At 39.0% G+C, this 15875-nt stretch overlaps 1 protein-coding gene across 10 annotated transcripts in view; it reads left to right on the plus strand.

The window, feature by feature from the left end:
• The first annotated feature begins 5528 nt into the window (after positions 1-5528).
• slc4a4a (solute carrier family 4 member 4a) overlaps positions 5529-15875 on the plus strand; it is a 48774-nt gene continuing 38427 nt past the window's right edge. For 2 of the 10 annotated variants that reach the window (XM_058635764.1, XM_058635766.1), the window contains exons 1-3: positions 5533-5681; positions 6330-6429; positions 9876-9949. In XM_058635764.1, coding sequence (XP_058491747.1) covers positions 6413-6429; positions 9876-9949 — 91 coding nt within the window. In that variant the 5' untranslated portion in view covers positions 5533-5681; positions 6330-6412. Of the gene's footprint in view, positions 5682-6329; positions 6430-9737; positions 9950-15875 lie in introns of those variants that run through there. The other 8 variants (XM_058635759.1, XM_058635761.1, XM_058635763.1 and 5 more) reach the window with 8 other exon arrangements.

Below are 15875 nucleotides of genomic sequence, written 5' to 3' on the forward strand. Positions count from 1 at the left end.
AGAATTGCAAAGAGCATATACAGTAAAAATGTGAAACGTACGTATTCAGTGTCTTGTATTCATTTACTCCCCTAACTACAGCAATGTGTAACTTTACTGTAGTTTTCAAATGACTGTACAAGTAGTGTATAGTGCTGTCTTGAGCATTTTCAGGTAGTGTCACCGAGTTCTGACCTTTTTTTGCATTGGAAAACACTGAGAGAATAAACTGTCATAATGAAAACTTGACAAAGCCATTTGACTCTTGTGCATAAACGACGGTGTCAAGACTTCTCATTTTGATGACACTGGCAGTTTCATTGACATGAATACTTGCTTTTGAGGAATGGACTATTCATTTTGAGCAAGTGACGTGCTTTTGCAGGTTATCCACTAGGTTTTGCAGTTTGCACTAATTGTTTTGAGAAATGCACTAACTGCTGTGCAAATGTTAATAGTGATGTGAGAAAAGCACCAAAGCGGCTGAGAAAAACTGTAACTCAAGGCTGGAAATCAAACTGCAGGCAAAATACCTGTCATGTGTTCAGTTTTATAACCCAAAAGACAGTAAACCAGTTCAGTACCACTGTAGCATTAGCCATCATGAAATACTATAATTGTGAATAAGTAATTGTGAGTTTATTATGTATGTCTGAAGGGATTTACCAGGGTGAAACATAACTGAAACATGAATACTAAAACACCAACTAATTTAGTTGGTTCTCAGACTCAGAGTAATGCTGACACCCTGTGGTCACATAAATGACAACACAAACCACATTGAATGCACCTTAGGCACACAACAAATTGTCCTTAACATATGCCAGCCGGTTACAGAACAACACGTACAAATGACACAGCAAGAAGAGTAAAACACTAGACATAAGAGAAAATGATCAAGAAAACAAATTGGGACAGAGAATAGATAAGAACACAAGAATAACACATTTAAAGGATAATAAACACATTAACACAATTAAAAAGTAAGTTAAAATAAGAGAGAGGGCAAAAACAAAATGTGATGCTATTATTGTATTATTATTAGTAATATTATTACTATTTAGATAAATGACAAAATAATACTATATAAATATCACAACCGATGTAGAACCATCCTGACAGAAATTAAATAGTTTTACATTACACCGCTCCTATTCTCTATTCTGCCCCCATTTTTCCCACCCGCCTCTCCTCTCTCCCTCATTTTTTCTTTCACCCCAACCAGCCGAGGCATATCAATCAATCAATCAATCAATCAATCAATGTTTGCACTTTACAGGAGCTGCAAGGTTCTCAAAGTGCTTCACATAAAAAGACAATAAAACAATTTTGTTGGGGTTTCTCTTCTCTCTCGCTATAATATTGTAAAGGTTTCTGCCTTACTATGTAAACAGCCTTGAGATAATGTATGTTGTGATTTGGTGCTATAAAAATTCAAATTGAATTTACTAGTTGTCATGGAAAACAATGTGAAGAATAGATGTGGTTTGTCATCAGCGGCTTTCTCAGGGCTACAAATACAGGGAAAAATATATCACAAATATCAGCGTTTTAAGTCTACGGTTGTTTGAATAAAGATACACATAATATGACATGTCATGTCTCATAGTGAGCAGTGTTGGGAGTAACGACGTTTAAGTATAACGGCGTTATTTTTTCAGTAACGGAGTAATCTAATGAATTACTTTTCCTATCGTTGCAACGCCGTTACCGTTACTGAGAATGTAAAGTGGCGCGTTACTTGTGTTACAATTCGGTTGAATGAAGCGCAGCGGTGTCGGGCTGTCTGACAGCCACACGTCAGCTGACGGGAGAGAGCAGGGGTGGAGATGATTGATGACGACACCGTTACAAATGCGATGATGATTGGCTGGTCTCACTGCACGCTCTAAGACAATGGCGACGAGCCAGGGAAGCGTAGCGTTTTTTAAGTGGAAATATCGACACTACTTCTCCCTTACCGAGGTCAAAAGGATATATATATATATATGCAACGTGTGTTGTGACTTGTTATGTCGTCAATAAATTTAGATACACGCAGTTTCCTTGGGAGCTTCTGCTAGCCCCACTTTATTGTTTGTTTACATCCTAGCATGTAATGACGTACTTCCTATTTCCGGTGTATCAAAATAAAAGTCAGTAGCATTAAACAGTACAACGTGCACACTATGTCCGGGGAAAAGGAGTTTGTCCACGTCAACCTCGAGCAACTCTAACTTAATGAAGAATTTGTGTGTATTGGTTTAGTACTTGAATGCAAAGTGTGTGAATATTGTTTATTGTCAATATGTAATTTTATTACTTTACAGAATATTTAAGAGTTGGATAGTGCCCTGTTTATTGTGCAATGGTATACAGATACAGAGATTTGCACTACTTTCTACTACTGTTTCTCTTTACCCAAGTTAACATTTGTGTGTCAATTGTGCCCTTCAATTCAGAGTTCAAATAAATACCAAATGCTCTAAAATACTGTACATAGGGGTTTTATTCTTCATTCAGGTATTATAAACATCTTTGACATATAGGATTTTAAAGAATGTAATAGCGTTATAGAACATAACAAATAATGTCAGTTACTTTGCTGAGTAACTAATTACTTTTACAATGTGGTAACTGAGTTACCGACTCAATTACGTTTTTATTTGTAACTATAACTAATTACTTTTTTAAAGTAAGATGCCAAACACTGATAGTGAGTAACCACATAGTGAGTAACTACACCCACTCACTGTGATAATTAATATTACCCACTTTGTGTCGTTATTTGCCTTCATTATTCGACTATAAACACATGGCGATTATGTCTTTTGAAGAATTTCGGAGAACATAGTGGGAGGTAAAGTTCCTGGAACAATTTTATATAAAAAGCCGCTGGCACAAAACAAATGATTGTGGAAAGACACCAGGGATCTAACCAGCAGCATCAGATTGTAGAAATAATTGCCAACATGCTGATGAGAATGCAAATCTCAATGCCTCAAGGGAGGCTTTCAGATTTGAAATAAATGCTCAATCGCTAAGCTGAGGATTTGTGTCTCTTTTCATTTTAACAATGCTGCCTTTTCCCTCCCACAAATAAAACTTCATGTATCGGGGAAAACATGGATTTGCTGACATGCTTGAGGTTGTACATGTATTATAAAACAGCACCTGTTTTGCATTATACACTCTTGTATGAGGGAAAATTCCCCTCTCACTCTAAATCTTCTCAGACATGTCATAGTTACGTCAGCCTCAACAATATTTTGTGTTATGAATAAAAACATAAAACATTGTTTTGAGAACAAATTTCAACTTGTGGAAAATATAAGTACGAAAACATACAATACTAAACATGACAGCGCAACGTCTTTAAAACATAAAGGACTGATCAGGAAATTTAAACTTCACATCAGCTTAGTAAAAAAAAAAGTGTCAAATCAGTCTCTGGCTACACAGTTCAGATTAATGATGTCTGAGGCAGCTAAGACTCCTGATATCACAAGTCTCTCTCCGGGTTTTGTTTTGGCAACAGGCCCCGAATTTCCAAAAAGTATCAGGTATCAGAGAGCGTGTCTTAAACATTTAACATGCTGAGCAAATAAAGTTTAACCTTGATCGTCATAGACATTCAACGTGAGTGCCTTGTTGCATGTGTATGATCCAGTTTTTCACCTTGGTGCTTTTCTCACATCACTATTAACATTTGCACAGCACTTAGTGCATTTCTCATATTTTTATTCATCTACATCACATATCGTCATGTCATCCCTTGCAATGCAGCGAGGAAAGTATCTCCTGGAGTGGCGAAATCCACCCTCTGCATGACAACGCCATTTGCTTGACAGAATTTTGTATGTAATGACTCAAGCAATGAAATGAAGACTATTAGTTTGATTGGGAAACGACTATTCAGCATCTATAAGTATAGTTCATTTTGACTGACATGACATAAGCGAAATGATAATGTTATAAAACAGCAGAGAATTGTATGAAAGCAACTGATACATGTCCAAAAGCATTGGCAATTTGTTGAGAGGAAGGAGAAATTGCTACTATGATGTGCACAAATGACTAAATGTTGTGGAGGTTGAACTAATAGTTATGAGAATTTTCATTCTGATCTGAGAAAAGCACCAAAGCAACTGAGAAAAACTGTAATTTGAGAAATGCAAACTCAAGAGAACGAAAGGTTACACAACAAACATGGTTTATGTGTACATGACAGACAGACAGACATATGTAGGTATTGTATATAGATAGATAGATAGATAGATAGATAGATACCAACCCTTGCAACACTTATTGAGGCAAGAGACTAAGCACTACGTGGCCTCTCTATGGTCATTGTTTTGATTTCATAGCTCATTTGTGGAATTGGGTTTGACATTGTTTTCAGCAAACAAGTGTTGATGAATCCCTCTACAGTCTGAACGTGCCCTGATTCAGAGCAGATGTGTGTGTGTGACGGACCCCTGTCACACAGACCGCAGTCCGTCTGTCGCTTTCTTCAACTCTCAGGCAAACACGTGTATCCAAACCAGGAAAGCTGACTGAGGCCATTATAGTCAGCTGAAGCCAATGTGTCTCACTCTGCACTAGAGACAAATTTGCTCATTTCATTTTGCTCTACAGGTCAACATTTGGTATAATGGCAATCAGGCTGAACTGAATAGAATCTTGAATCTCCATTTATGAGAAGAGATGCTGTTTTTAATTCTTCTTTTCAAGGTAACACATAATTCATCTTATATCAAAAGCCTAATGACCACTATGACCTGCCAGTGCTGCGGCAGTAACTCATAGTAAAACAGTGCAAACAGGTTGTTTTCTATTGACTCAAATCAAATGACCTTAAGAAAACAGCAAAAACGAGACAATATTACATATATATATATATATTTACATATATAATATATAACATATATAATATAACAATCTGTATCCAATAGAAAGAAACTGGTCAGGTCTTATGTTTGTGTTTTTGTGTGTGGCTGTTCTCCTATCGATCCAAAATTGCCAAGAAATCAATGAGAGCCACTGGGTCTTGACATGTTGCCTCCAACAGATGGCGCTGGAGACTCAAAATACTCCAAATAAATAAATAAACACTTCGTGTCCAAGCAGCGACCAGTTTGAGGACACTGCAATAATCCTGAAATGCGTCTTAAGAGGGTGTTATTGGCTTAAAGGCCAAAACATACACAACAGTCAGTTTTTGTTGGCGCAAGCAGGAAAACATGTACACAGTGTACACAATCAGTGATACTTTAAGGATAATACGTGTATTTATCATCATTATTATTATTATAATTTATTATTAGAATTTCTTGATTCTTTTGTTTTTAACCTTTTCTTTTGTTCACAATTTAAGTAAAGTCCACATACTGCTGGCTGCTGCATGTTGAACTAGGTGTGCTGTGGCCACAGCTGTAGCCTGTAATGATTTGCTCTCACTGAGTATAGAATATAAAAATAGTTTGGAGGGATGATGGTGCAGCGGCGGTGGAGCAGATTGACCTCCCACCGGAGGAGTGGCGTTGACAGAAGGATGGTCCAGGAGACAGAGGAGGCAGCATGCTGAACGCAGCCGCCGCTCAACGCTGCCTACAAACTTGCCCGATATGTGACGGGACGCTTCTTTACCTTCATGCCACCGCAGGGGTAATAACGGGAGCCGCGCACACGCACACGGGGAGCCACACATAACAGAAACAGCGGTAAGGCGCTCATACAACTTATCCGCGTGGAGTTCTTTCTCAAGGCCGTGCGCACTTTGAGGAGGCGTCTTACTTATAAATCACCATGATTTATGTTCTTTTGCTTCCAGCTGTGTTTTAAACCCTTTCCTCAGTGTCTTTTAACACATTTAGACACATTTTGATTTTTTTTTTTTTTTTTTTTTTTTTTTTACCTAGGCTGTGCGTAAATGCGCACCTGGAATCTAATTTGCTTTTTAGGTTCAAAGGAACACCTACACTACTTGGATTTGACTTTAGCAGATTCTATGGTCGTTTTTTCTTCTCCAAACTCCTGTGGTTTCAAGCGTTACATAATTGGAGCCAACGCTTGTGCGTAAATTGCCCTGGCATTTATCACAGCACTACTGCAGTTCTCAGCACGTCGCACAAACAGAATCAGCATGAGATTTGTGTTTATTTTCATTGTTGTGTGCCTGTGGTTCTGATATAATAACCGTTGTCTAAACATGTATGTGAGTTTCCAAATTTGAGGCTAACAGCAGGTGTATAAAGTCTTACTTTCATACCCATGCTATGTAATAGTCTTTGGTTTTGTCTCATGATGTAGACTTTTTACTTACGTACAGGAAGCAGCGAAAATGACCTCTCCATGTGTTCCTTTGTCAGGGCAAACATCAGCAGCTCTGGTGATCCACTCTGCTCAGCACATTCTGTAAGGAAGGAGCTGTATCTCACTGTAATCTGAAGAGATGAGCGGCAACAAGAAGTAAGTGACTGGAACAAGGTGATCACTCTGTGCAGACTTTACTTTTCATTGAGCGAGTTTGAGTTTGTGTGCAGGAGCCTGAAAACAATGTCCGATGCATAACACGAGGGGCAAAAGTGTGACTATCACAAGCTCTGAAAGAAACGTGACATTTTGTTCTCCCTGACACTTCCTTAGGTGATTAGACTTTTTTAGGTTGAGGTAAATAAAGAGTAAGTTGTGTAATGGTCTGTGTAATCAAACCCCAGGGTTTAAACTATGTAAAGGTCATGCAGCCAAACACGAACAGCCATGTACATGCTTTGCAATGATCGTTGCCTCAAAGAAGAACAAATCTCACATACAGTTGTACATACAGTACAAATGTGGCTGTGCATCACATTCATTTATGCATTTTTTTTTAAATCGAGTGTTGGCAACCCGGGAGCGACACAGCATCATTATCATTGAGATCCATAAAACAAGCTCGAGTCTAAGCCTGTGGAGAGAGCCTTACATCAACAGCACACGACAAGTCACCAGAAGAAAGTGATAGTACAATTATGTTTGATGTTTATTATGATCATCATTTCATCCTTCAAATAGCTGAATCCTGCTCTCTGCTTTCCACGTGAGCCGTGTTTATTTTGGGTACGCAGTGGAAAACCTTGTGACTCCCTGATTTTGTTTTTCCAACCTCATTTATAGTGAAAACTATGGTTTGGCTAAAGTCCATTAATAAACAAACTGCAGTGATCTTTTCACCTTGTGGGTTTTATGACAATCTGATGAGCCCAGGACATTTTTGCTAACTTGATTGATGTCCAGGATACAAGACACACATGACCTGGACACATTTATTCATATCTCATGTGATGGACAGATACTGTACACCATGACGCTGAAGACTGTTTGATGTCTCCATGTTTTAGACACAGAGTGTCATCAGCGCAGGTACAGAGAACACTCCTCTCTACAAAGATAGTGGATGTAAACTACACATACAGATTATAGTTGGCCTTACAAGGACAGGGAGGCTGATATGGTATCTGTGAAGTGACAAACAGATAGCTGCTAATTTACAATCACGAGTGCAAAGTAACAGCCTATTGTATTTTGAAGGTTTTCCCTATATTTGTGATCAAATGTAGACTTTTTTTGTCTAGTTTTCTTTCTTTCCCTCGTTGGTTTTCTTCTTTTCACATTCTTCCTACGCCTCATGCCAAAAACTTTAAAATATTATCAGTGTAAATATTATGCGGTTAGAAAGTATTTTATTATTAATCCCAGTAGACAGTTGTTAAAAGTTAAAAGGACATTCCCAAGAACTCATAGCACACTTAAGACCAGGTCCCATGAAAGTTACCAGCTTTTGTATGTTTGTAAAAATGTATATGTTTTTTATTTCATGTATATTGAAACAAAAGGCATTTTTGTCTGACTGTAGTTAAATAACACACATAGAAGTATAGAGAGTATTGTAATATTGTGTCACAAGATATGAGCTCCTAACAGAAGTGAATGAAGATTCAAAGACAAGTCAGTCTGCAGTTATGTTGCACAATTCAAACAAATAATACGAAAACATATGGTAACACAATCAATGGCAATCACTTTAAGTTACTTCTCCTGCATTATGCAACTCAGAAATCACTGTAAAATGTTTATTTTTTTTATTTTATTAACCGGTATATTACAAGGCAAGGTTTATCATTTTGTTTGTGTCACAGCTACAAAAACCTGAACCTGAACTGCTACACACTGCTATTTTCTTTTTTGTGAATGCAAATTTTTTTATAAACAAATAAAAAAATAGTTGTACGTAAGTCGGTAAGGTAAGTAGTTTGCAGAGATAAATACGCAAACTGTTAACAATAATAGATAACAGATTTGATTATTTTTAGTTACATATTCATACTCTTTTCATTACAGCGTAAGGTAAATAAAGCCAGAATGTGTGAAGTTCAGAGTAGAAACATGAAATGGGGGCAGACCTGTTTGGGCTGTCAGCTCAGTAGAGTTTCACTTGTTATGTCCTCAGTTTTTCTATAGGTGGCAATGGAGGGAGATGCTAGAACAGTGTTGGTAGGGTAGAGAAGGAGCCCCTCTGCTTAAAAACTAAATCACACTTCAGGGTTCAGAGCCGACCGGCACTATATTTATATTATATTTATACTACTATAATATTTCCAACACTAACAGCAGCAGCATATAAGTACAGAGCGATTGACCCAACTAATGAGGTCTTTTTTATGATTATAACATCTTTATTTCTCATAGCAAATTCCACGAAATAGGCCAAGGTGTATGTGTTTGTTTTGAAGATTGAGTCCATGATAGAAATAGTGATTAGTCGAATGTTGCGAAACATTTCTGTACATTCTTCATTCACTTTATACAACACAAGACAGTGAAAGACGCCCCTCCTCCTCCTCCTCCACCTCCTTCTACAACTTTTACTGCTGATAATACTGATTATTAATATCATTGTTGCTGAATAAGCATGTGCAGATGTGCTGGTGTTTGTTGGGGATATTATCAGAGTTAAACCCAGGACTTCAGCAGTGGCGATGTTACACAACAAATACATTTTTTTAATGTGTGAAGGATTATTTAAGGTCGTCACCCTCGATACTGCCCGTCATCACATAGTGAAACAAACGAAACACGTCTAATCCTCTATATGTCGATGTTTGCTGGGACACAGCAGCGCCACTTTGAGGTGACGAGTTCATTTTTGTGTGAAACCATCTCGGGCGGCAGCGAAGGTTCCGACGCTCCAGCCTGTTGTGGTTTTGTGTGTGTGTTGTCACTTAAGTAAAGCCAGCGTAATCCTGTAAGGGCGGATGAGTAGACAGACATGTGATGCCCCACTTGTTTGTAAGGTGGAGGGTGCTGAAGAGGGGGCCGGCAGGCATTAACTGCCAGATGGTGAGGCTTTGTCATGTGTGTGTGGGTGTGTGATTAGACACAACACCTTTTTCTCTCTCTCTCTCTCTCTCTCTCTCTGACGTTGTTTTTTTGCAGCAATATTAAAACACTACACCTCAATTCAGTGTCTAATTAACTAGATTTGAATGGTTTCTAGTCTCACTTACTTCATTTTGTACATGACAAACACCAGTCCCTGTGACATTCCGCCCAATTAGCGGAGACTTCCTGTCGTCTCCCTCACCCTCCTCCATCAGATTAAATCCTTTAAACTGCACCCATTGGCTGGACACTTTGCCCTTCTGAAGGACGACATGCGTCCTCACACTTGAAGATTGTTCACGTTCTTATTTATTTATTTTGTATCTCTAAATGCTGAGGTGGTCACGTACGGTGTTGTCAATGAGTCTCTAACGGGTCGAGATGACCAGTCCCAACCCGAACTTACTGCAGGTGAACGAGCCGAAGCGCTATGGCTCCACGCTGTCGCTGGAGGAAAAGTGTGAGCAGTCTTTCTTCCTCTTTTACTACTACAGGGTGGAGGACGAGGCGGTGCTGGACCGGGGGGCATCCTTACAGAAGCACAAGTGTGACGACGAGGAGGTAGAGGGTAAGTTTACCTACATTCTCTCTGAACGTGAGATTTCTGAAAGATTTCTCAGATATATGTCAAATGAGATATACTTTCCTTTTTTTTTTTCTAAAATGCATTTTACTTCAGGACAGGATTTGGCAAATTGCATGCACTTCCTGCACGTACATGACCACCCTCATCTGTTTAATAGTCTGGCAGGAGAAAGATGTAGAATGAAGAGCATGTGATCCTGTGTTTACCTTACTAATTTGCTTGAAGACGTATAGAACCAACAACTAGAGGACATTGGCTTATGTTAAAATGTCTGTCTTATTGTCAGTGCCCATTTTCTTTCCCCCTAACCTTAAACAAACTTCAACCTGGTAACTGCTAATTAGAGGAACTAGGTTAGTCTGACACGGTGGTGACACACTACCCTGGACCTAATATAACACTTTCCTTGGTTCCAGTCCAGTGGATTAATAGACTTGGCACAGAACCAGTTTTACAATCCAACATCCTCCTGTTTAGCTTTTTTTGTTGTTGTTGTTGGTGTTTTATGAAATTTGAATAGCTAATCTTGAACATTGTTAATGGCAAAAATGTTATATATTTTTAAGTCATTTACATAATGGATTTCCATGCAGTATAAATCTATTATATCTATCTATTATACAGTATTAAGTCTGCATTACACCTTGCCTCACTAGTGTTACGTATGTGCGGACCGTGATAGATGCCACTTTTTAACAAGCTGCAGAAGCCTACAAATTGATTTTCTCATTCTACAGAGCAGGGCACTCTAGTTTGGTCAGTAGAGGGCCAGTCGAGTGAAAAAAAAGTCAAACTTTTTGACTTAAAAAGATACAGAAATTACAATATTTGTGATGATATTTCACGTAATTTCAAAATAAAAGTGTTTGTTTTGATATGGAACGATAGATAGTTCACAATATAAAAATATTTATGACGCAAAAACACTTAATTAACTCTGAGGGGACCTCTGCTATAGAAATGAATGTGAAACCTGTATGCTGTATGTGTGGTTTGTTATCTGTGATATAAGATCTATAGGTTTGTGGAGATTTGTAGTGAAGTGAAGTCGTTTAAGCAGCTCATTTCTTCCAAACACGGTTAATGCAGCAGAGACAGCAGAGCAGAATTTGCTCAGCAGTGTCCTTCATGCTGTTGATCAACATTTTGTCAGGTGTCACCTCAGCTTGAACTCACTCCGTCTAACTTCCTGCGCACAAACCAGCATCTCAGCTGTGTCCGCGTGTGTCCCAATCTCTCTGTGGACTTTCCACTGATCTCACCGTCACTGATTTAAAAAAAAAAGAAGAAAAAAAAAAAGACGAGACGAGGTAGTTTGAGATTTTCCACATTGTACAAGATAAAGCTCTTGCTTTCGGTCCAATGGCCAAATGATCTTAATCTGACACTGCTTAGTCTGTGTTTGCATTCCACTAACATGTTTGGTGTCTGACCCTGTGTCACAGACAACGTCAATGATCAAAATAGATGATCTAGTTTCACAGCTTAAGTCCCACTTGATTAAGGATTTTTCTTTTTTTTTTGCCTGATACTGAAACTGACATCAAAACCTTGAGTAACTACAGATACGATAATCAGTCCAGTGCAGTCGTTTTTATGTCTTTTAAAGTACCAAACTGTACGTGTTCATGCTTTTACCACCAAATATGACGTTCCAACTGAGTAACAATTATTCTGCTCATAGTATTTATCTTACATTTATGCTGCCTCTCTCTAAAATTTGATCATTTTGGTCACATTCAAAATAGTGCCTGTATGTTAATTATGATATATATGCTGTTATTATAGTAGTTCTTATGCAAATCCGACATGTTTTTTATTCTTCTAAACACACATTTGTTGTGACCTCATGTTTAAGTGATGCATGATTGTATGTAGGTCTGCAAATAATAATACTTTTCCTAAAAACAGTTAGAAAATGGTTTGTGTTTTCCAAACGTCAAAATGACATTGTCCTGAAACACTTATCTTGTCCACAAACCAAAGATACTAGCTTATCTGTCATAGAGAAGCAAAAAAGAGCATCATTTATTCACATTTAAGATGGTGAGTTAGAGAACCACTCAAACTGACTGGTTATTAAAAAACTTGCACATTAATTTAGTCTACTTAGAGATTCATTGTCACTGTCCTCACTGTATACGCCAGGGGTGTCAAACTCATTTTTGTTCAGGGGCCACATACAGCACAATTTGATCTCAAGGGGGCCGGACCAGTAAAAATAGTAAAATAATAGCATAATAACCTATGAACAACAAGCACTCCTTTGTTTTTTCTCCTTTGTTTTACATTTAATGAAGGATATTTTTACAAAACATGAAGTTTCTTGAGAAATATAAGTGCAATTTCAACAATATCATGCCTAAATTTACTATTTACACAGCATACTGGATCTATAAAGGCACAAACATTTAGTCACTGGTATCTGGAGCATTGGACATTACGTTTAGATTAGTGTGAAATTTTAACAAATTCATCCTGTGGGCCGGATTGGACCCTCTGGCGGGCCGTATGTTTGACACCCCTGGTATACGCCACTCTGTCATTCAAAGTGTCAAAAGTTTTCAGATTAACCTCTCAGTCAGAAACCAATAAGGAACACCGTCTTCTAAAACTAATAAGAGCAGTTGTCCACATCTCCACATCTCTCCCTCTCCATTCAACAGTAACATTTAAAGCCGTTCAGTATTAGCATGCTGATAGTGCCGTGAAGCGTGTTGCCATCCTCCCCACTGGGCAGGTCCCAGCAGTGTGGTTACTGTGGCAACTGGCAATGGCGTTGCATCTCCTCAGAAATCTAGTGAGGGAAACAAACCTCCCTGCAAAACACAAGCATCTCATTTCATTCACTGCGTGTTCTAACGGGCCGCTCCAAAAGAAGTTCTTGCTCCACGGCCAAAAAAAGGGAGCGGAAGTCGTTTTTACAAAGCTGCTCTGGCAGTGTGCAAATCTTCCTTTCCATCGTCCTTGACTCAACTGTTTTTTTATTCCACCTCCATTACTCTTCGCTCTTTCTCTCGGCTCTTGTTCAGCAAACGTCTTCACCCTCTGCTTTACTGCTCATCTGTCACCTCTAATGGCAACATGGCCTTTCTTTTGTCTGCCCGTCTACTGTACGTCTCTGTTCCCCTCTTGCCGTCGTCCAGCCATCTGCCTCTTGGATCTTGCTTCTATGGAGTTCCTAGACAATAAATTTCTGTTCCAAAATGCACAGTGGTCATTTTCATGGCCAGCACCCACTTTGTGTAGGTGGCTAATGCACATCAGTGCGTCCATGGTCGCGTCGGTCTTAAGATGAGGTGTGGTCATGGCGGTTGCAACATGCGTTGCTATGTTGAAGCAGCAGAAAATCATTGTGCCATTAATCAACAAATACCTTGACAAATAAGTCAATGACACAGTATTTTCCTGCTTATTTAAACAGTATATTTAAACATAGGCCAGTTCACAATGAACGTACAGTCATGTAGTTACACACACGATGCCCAGCGCTTCCCATTAAGGGATAAATTAAGTTAAAATCAGGAGCGAATGTTGGTGTATTTCCTTATCCTGTGCAGTCTAATGTAGGGGTGGGAATCACACGCTACCTCACAGTACGATACCATATGCAATACATGGTCCTCGATACCAATAATATCATGATACAACGATACTGTGATAATCAATATATTGCAAGATGATCATAAAGTGATATATCACGATACCTGTCTGACTAGACGTCCATGAATAGTTAAAAGTGCAGGATTTTTCTATTTATTCACAACATAGAGAACAAAGTGCATAAACTCTATGTATTGAATGTGGATGGAGCATCTCTTAACGTAGCTTTCTCCGCCATTATCCCGCTGTAAACTCCCTCGTCTTGAGCCAGCTAACTTCCACTCAAGTTTCCCTCAGCGCCACCGTGAGGAGACATGAAGCAGTGACGCCCGGCGAGAGACACTGGCAGGAACTGTTTACTTAATTTATTAATTAAAATATCGATGAGTATAGTATAGATTATCATATTGCACAAGGAAGGATGACGATGTATCACCAAATCGATATTTTGACCCACCCCCTAATCTAATGGAGTTGTTGATGGATCCACTGACCAAGGACCAGGCACCTGTAATTTAAGATAATCTTCTTGCGCGCCTTCAAGTTCACTTCACATCTCCAGTTTCCTGCATTAAAGGGAACCACGTGAATCCAGTGAAACTTGAAATTAATGGGTGTGCTGCCCAAAAATACCCCGAGAAATGATTTGGACACTAAATACAACCTCTTTGCACCGGCACCTCACTGTCCGCCCAGATTACAGGCTGTGCAACTAGCAAAAGGAGTTGGACACGCCCTAACACACTTTAAATATAATATATAAGTTTTAAATAATAATATAAGTATTAATACTTTTCTGTCACACATCATGCACAACTATTCACACATTGCTGGTCTCCTAAAATACAGTAGCTCCAGTATAGAAGAGTATAGCTCTAGCCTGAGCCCACAGAAGCCTCATATTTCCAATGTTTGGATGATTATAGTGTTACAGAGATTAACTGCGATGCCAAAGACAACTCAAAAATATCTCTCATTGCCTTTACAAGTAAGCAAATTAGCAACGTTTGGGTGCCTGGTAAAACAGTCTTATGTTGTTAGGTTCAAGTCAAGTCAAGTCCATTTTATTGATACAGTATAGCCTAACACCACAGCTCATAAATCCACCATCTTTAGTTGAACCTGCTGTGACCGTCTCGCTGAACTCGCTCCATCTGAGTTTTGTTTTCTAGGATACATTTTTTTGTTGTCCTTTTCACGGTGAATGACGCCAGCGGGGTATTTCGCCACGTTCGATTGATCTCCTTCCCTGTGTTTTCATGTTATCATATAAACACGGGACAGGTGCCGTCATTGTTGAACCAAAAGTTCAGCGAGGGGTGTGGTGTGGGTGATACTGGTTCGGTCTTCTTTTTTTTTTTTTCCTTTCAGAAAAGTCCTTCTGTCTTTGTCTCTTTGCCTCCGTCTGTCCGTCTCTCCCACAATGTTTCTCCATTTCTCGTTTGTCTTTGTTCATTTTGACTTTATTTCACTGAAGAAGCTGTGAAATGTTTCCCATACAGTTCTTCATATGCCACTGTTATTATATTTATATTATTATTATTATTATCACAGTATATGATAAAAAAAAAGCACCTTACAAGTGTATGTCTGTGGTCGTCATAGGCACAGAAGCAGTAAATAAAGTAAAACATTCCCCCTTTTTTGAGGAAACGATGCACAAAGCGTATTGGATCTTCCCTCGTCCCTGATGTTCAGTATTTGCGTGTCACGCTGAATCGTCGGGATCAGTGAATTTAGATGAACCCCTAAAACACAAGGCATTGTGGTACGAGCGAATAATGAGCGCCGTTGTGCATCAAGAGAGATCATTGTTTGTTATGTCGAGGAGTTCAGCCACTTCCTGGTTGGGTCATGTGCTGGCTTTGGCTCAGCGTGTCTCACTCGACTCTGATCGCACAGAGCCTTTTGTCTCGGGAGCACTTTCGGTGTTTGACAAACGCCTGTACCAGAAGTTTTATCAGAGATCTGATTTGGAATAGTTTTCATGAAATACTGGTGCAAATCAGCTAAAACCTATTTCACACCTGCAGTAGTCAAATAAGTTAGTGAAGGATAAAAGAGGAGAGATAGACAGGTCACCAGCCTGTCACTAATGTGCTGAATCAGAGGCACATACACGTACAGTGTATAGTGTACATATATATAAAGACAAATGACCAGCATGTCTGTGTTATTGGCATAAAGTGTGGTCCACTTGTCTTTAATGATGCTACGCCAGCGAAACGACCTGTAAAACTACACGTCCTTTTTGTTGGTGTGATGCCAGCTTTTATGAGAAGGACACAGTCATGCCATCTTCACT

Source organism: Solea solea, chromosome 8 (genome assembly GCF_958295425.1).
Source record: "Solea solea chromosome 8, fSolSol10.1, whole genome shotgun sequence".
Lineage (NCBI taxonomy): Eukaryota > Metazoa > Chordata > Actinopteri > Pleuronectiformes > Soleidae > Solea > Solea solea.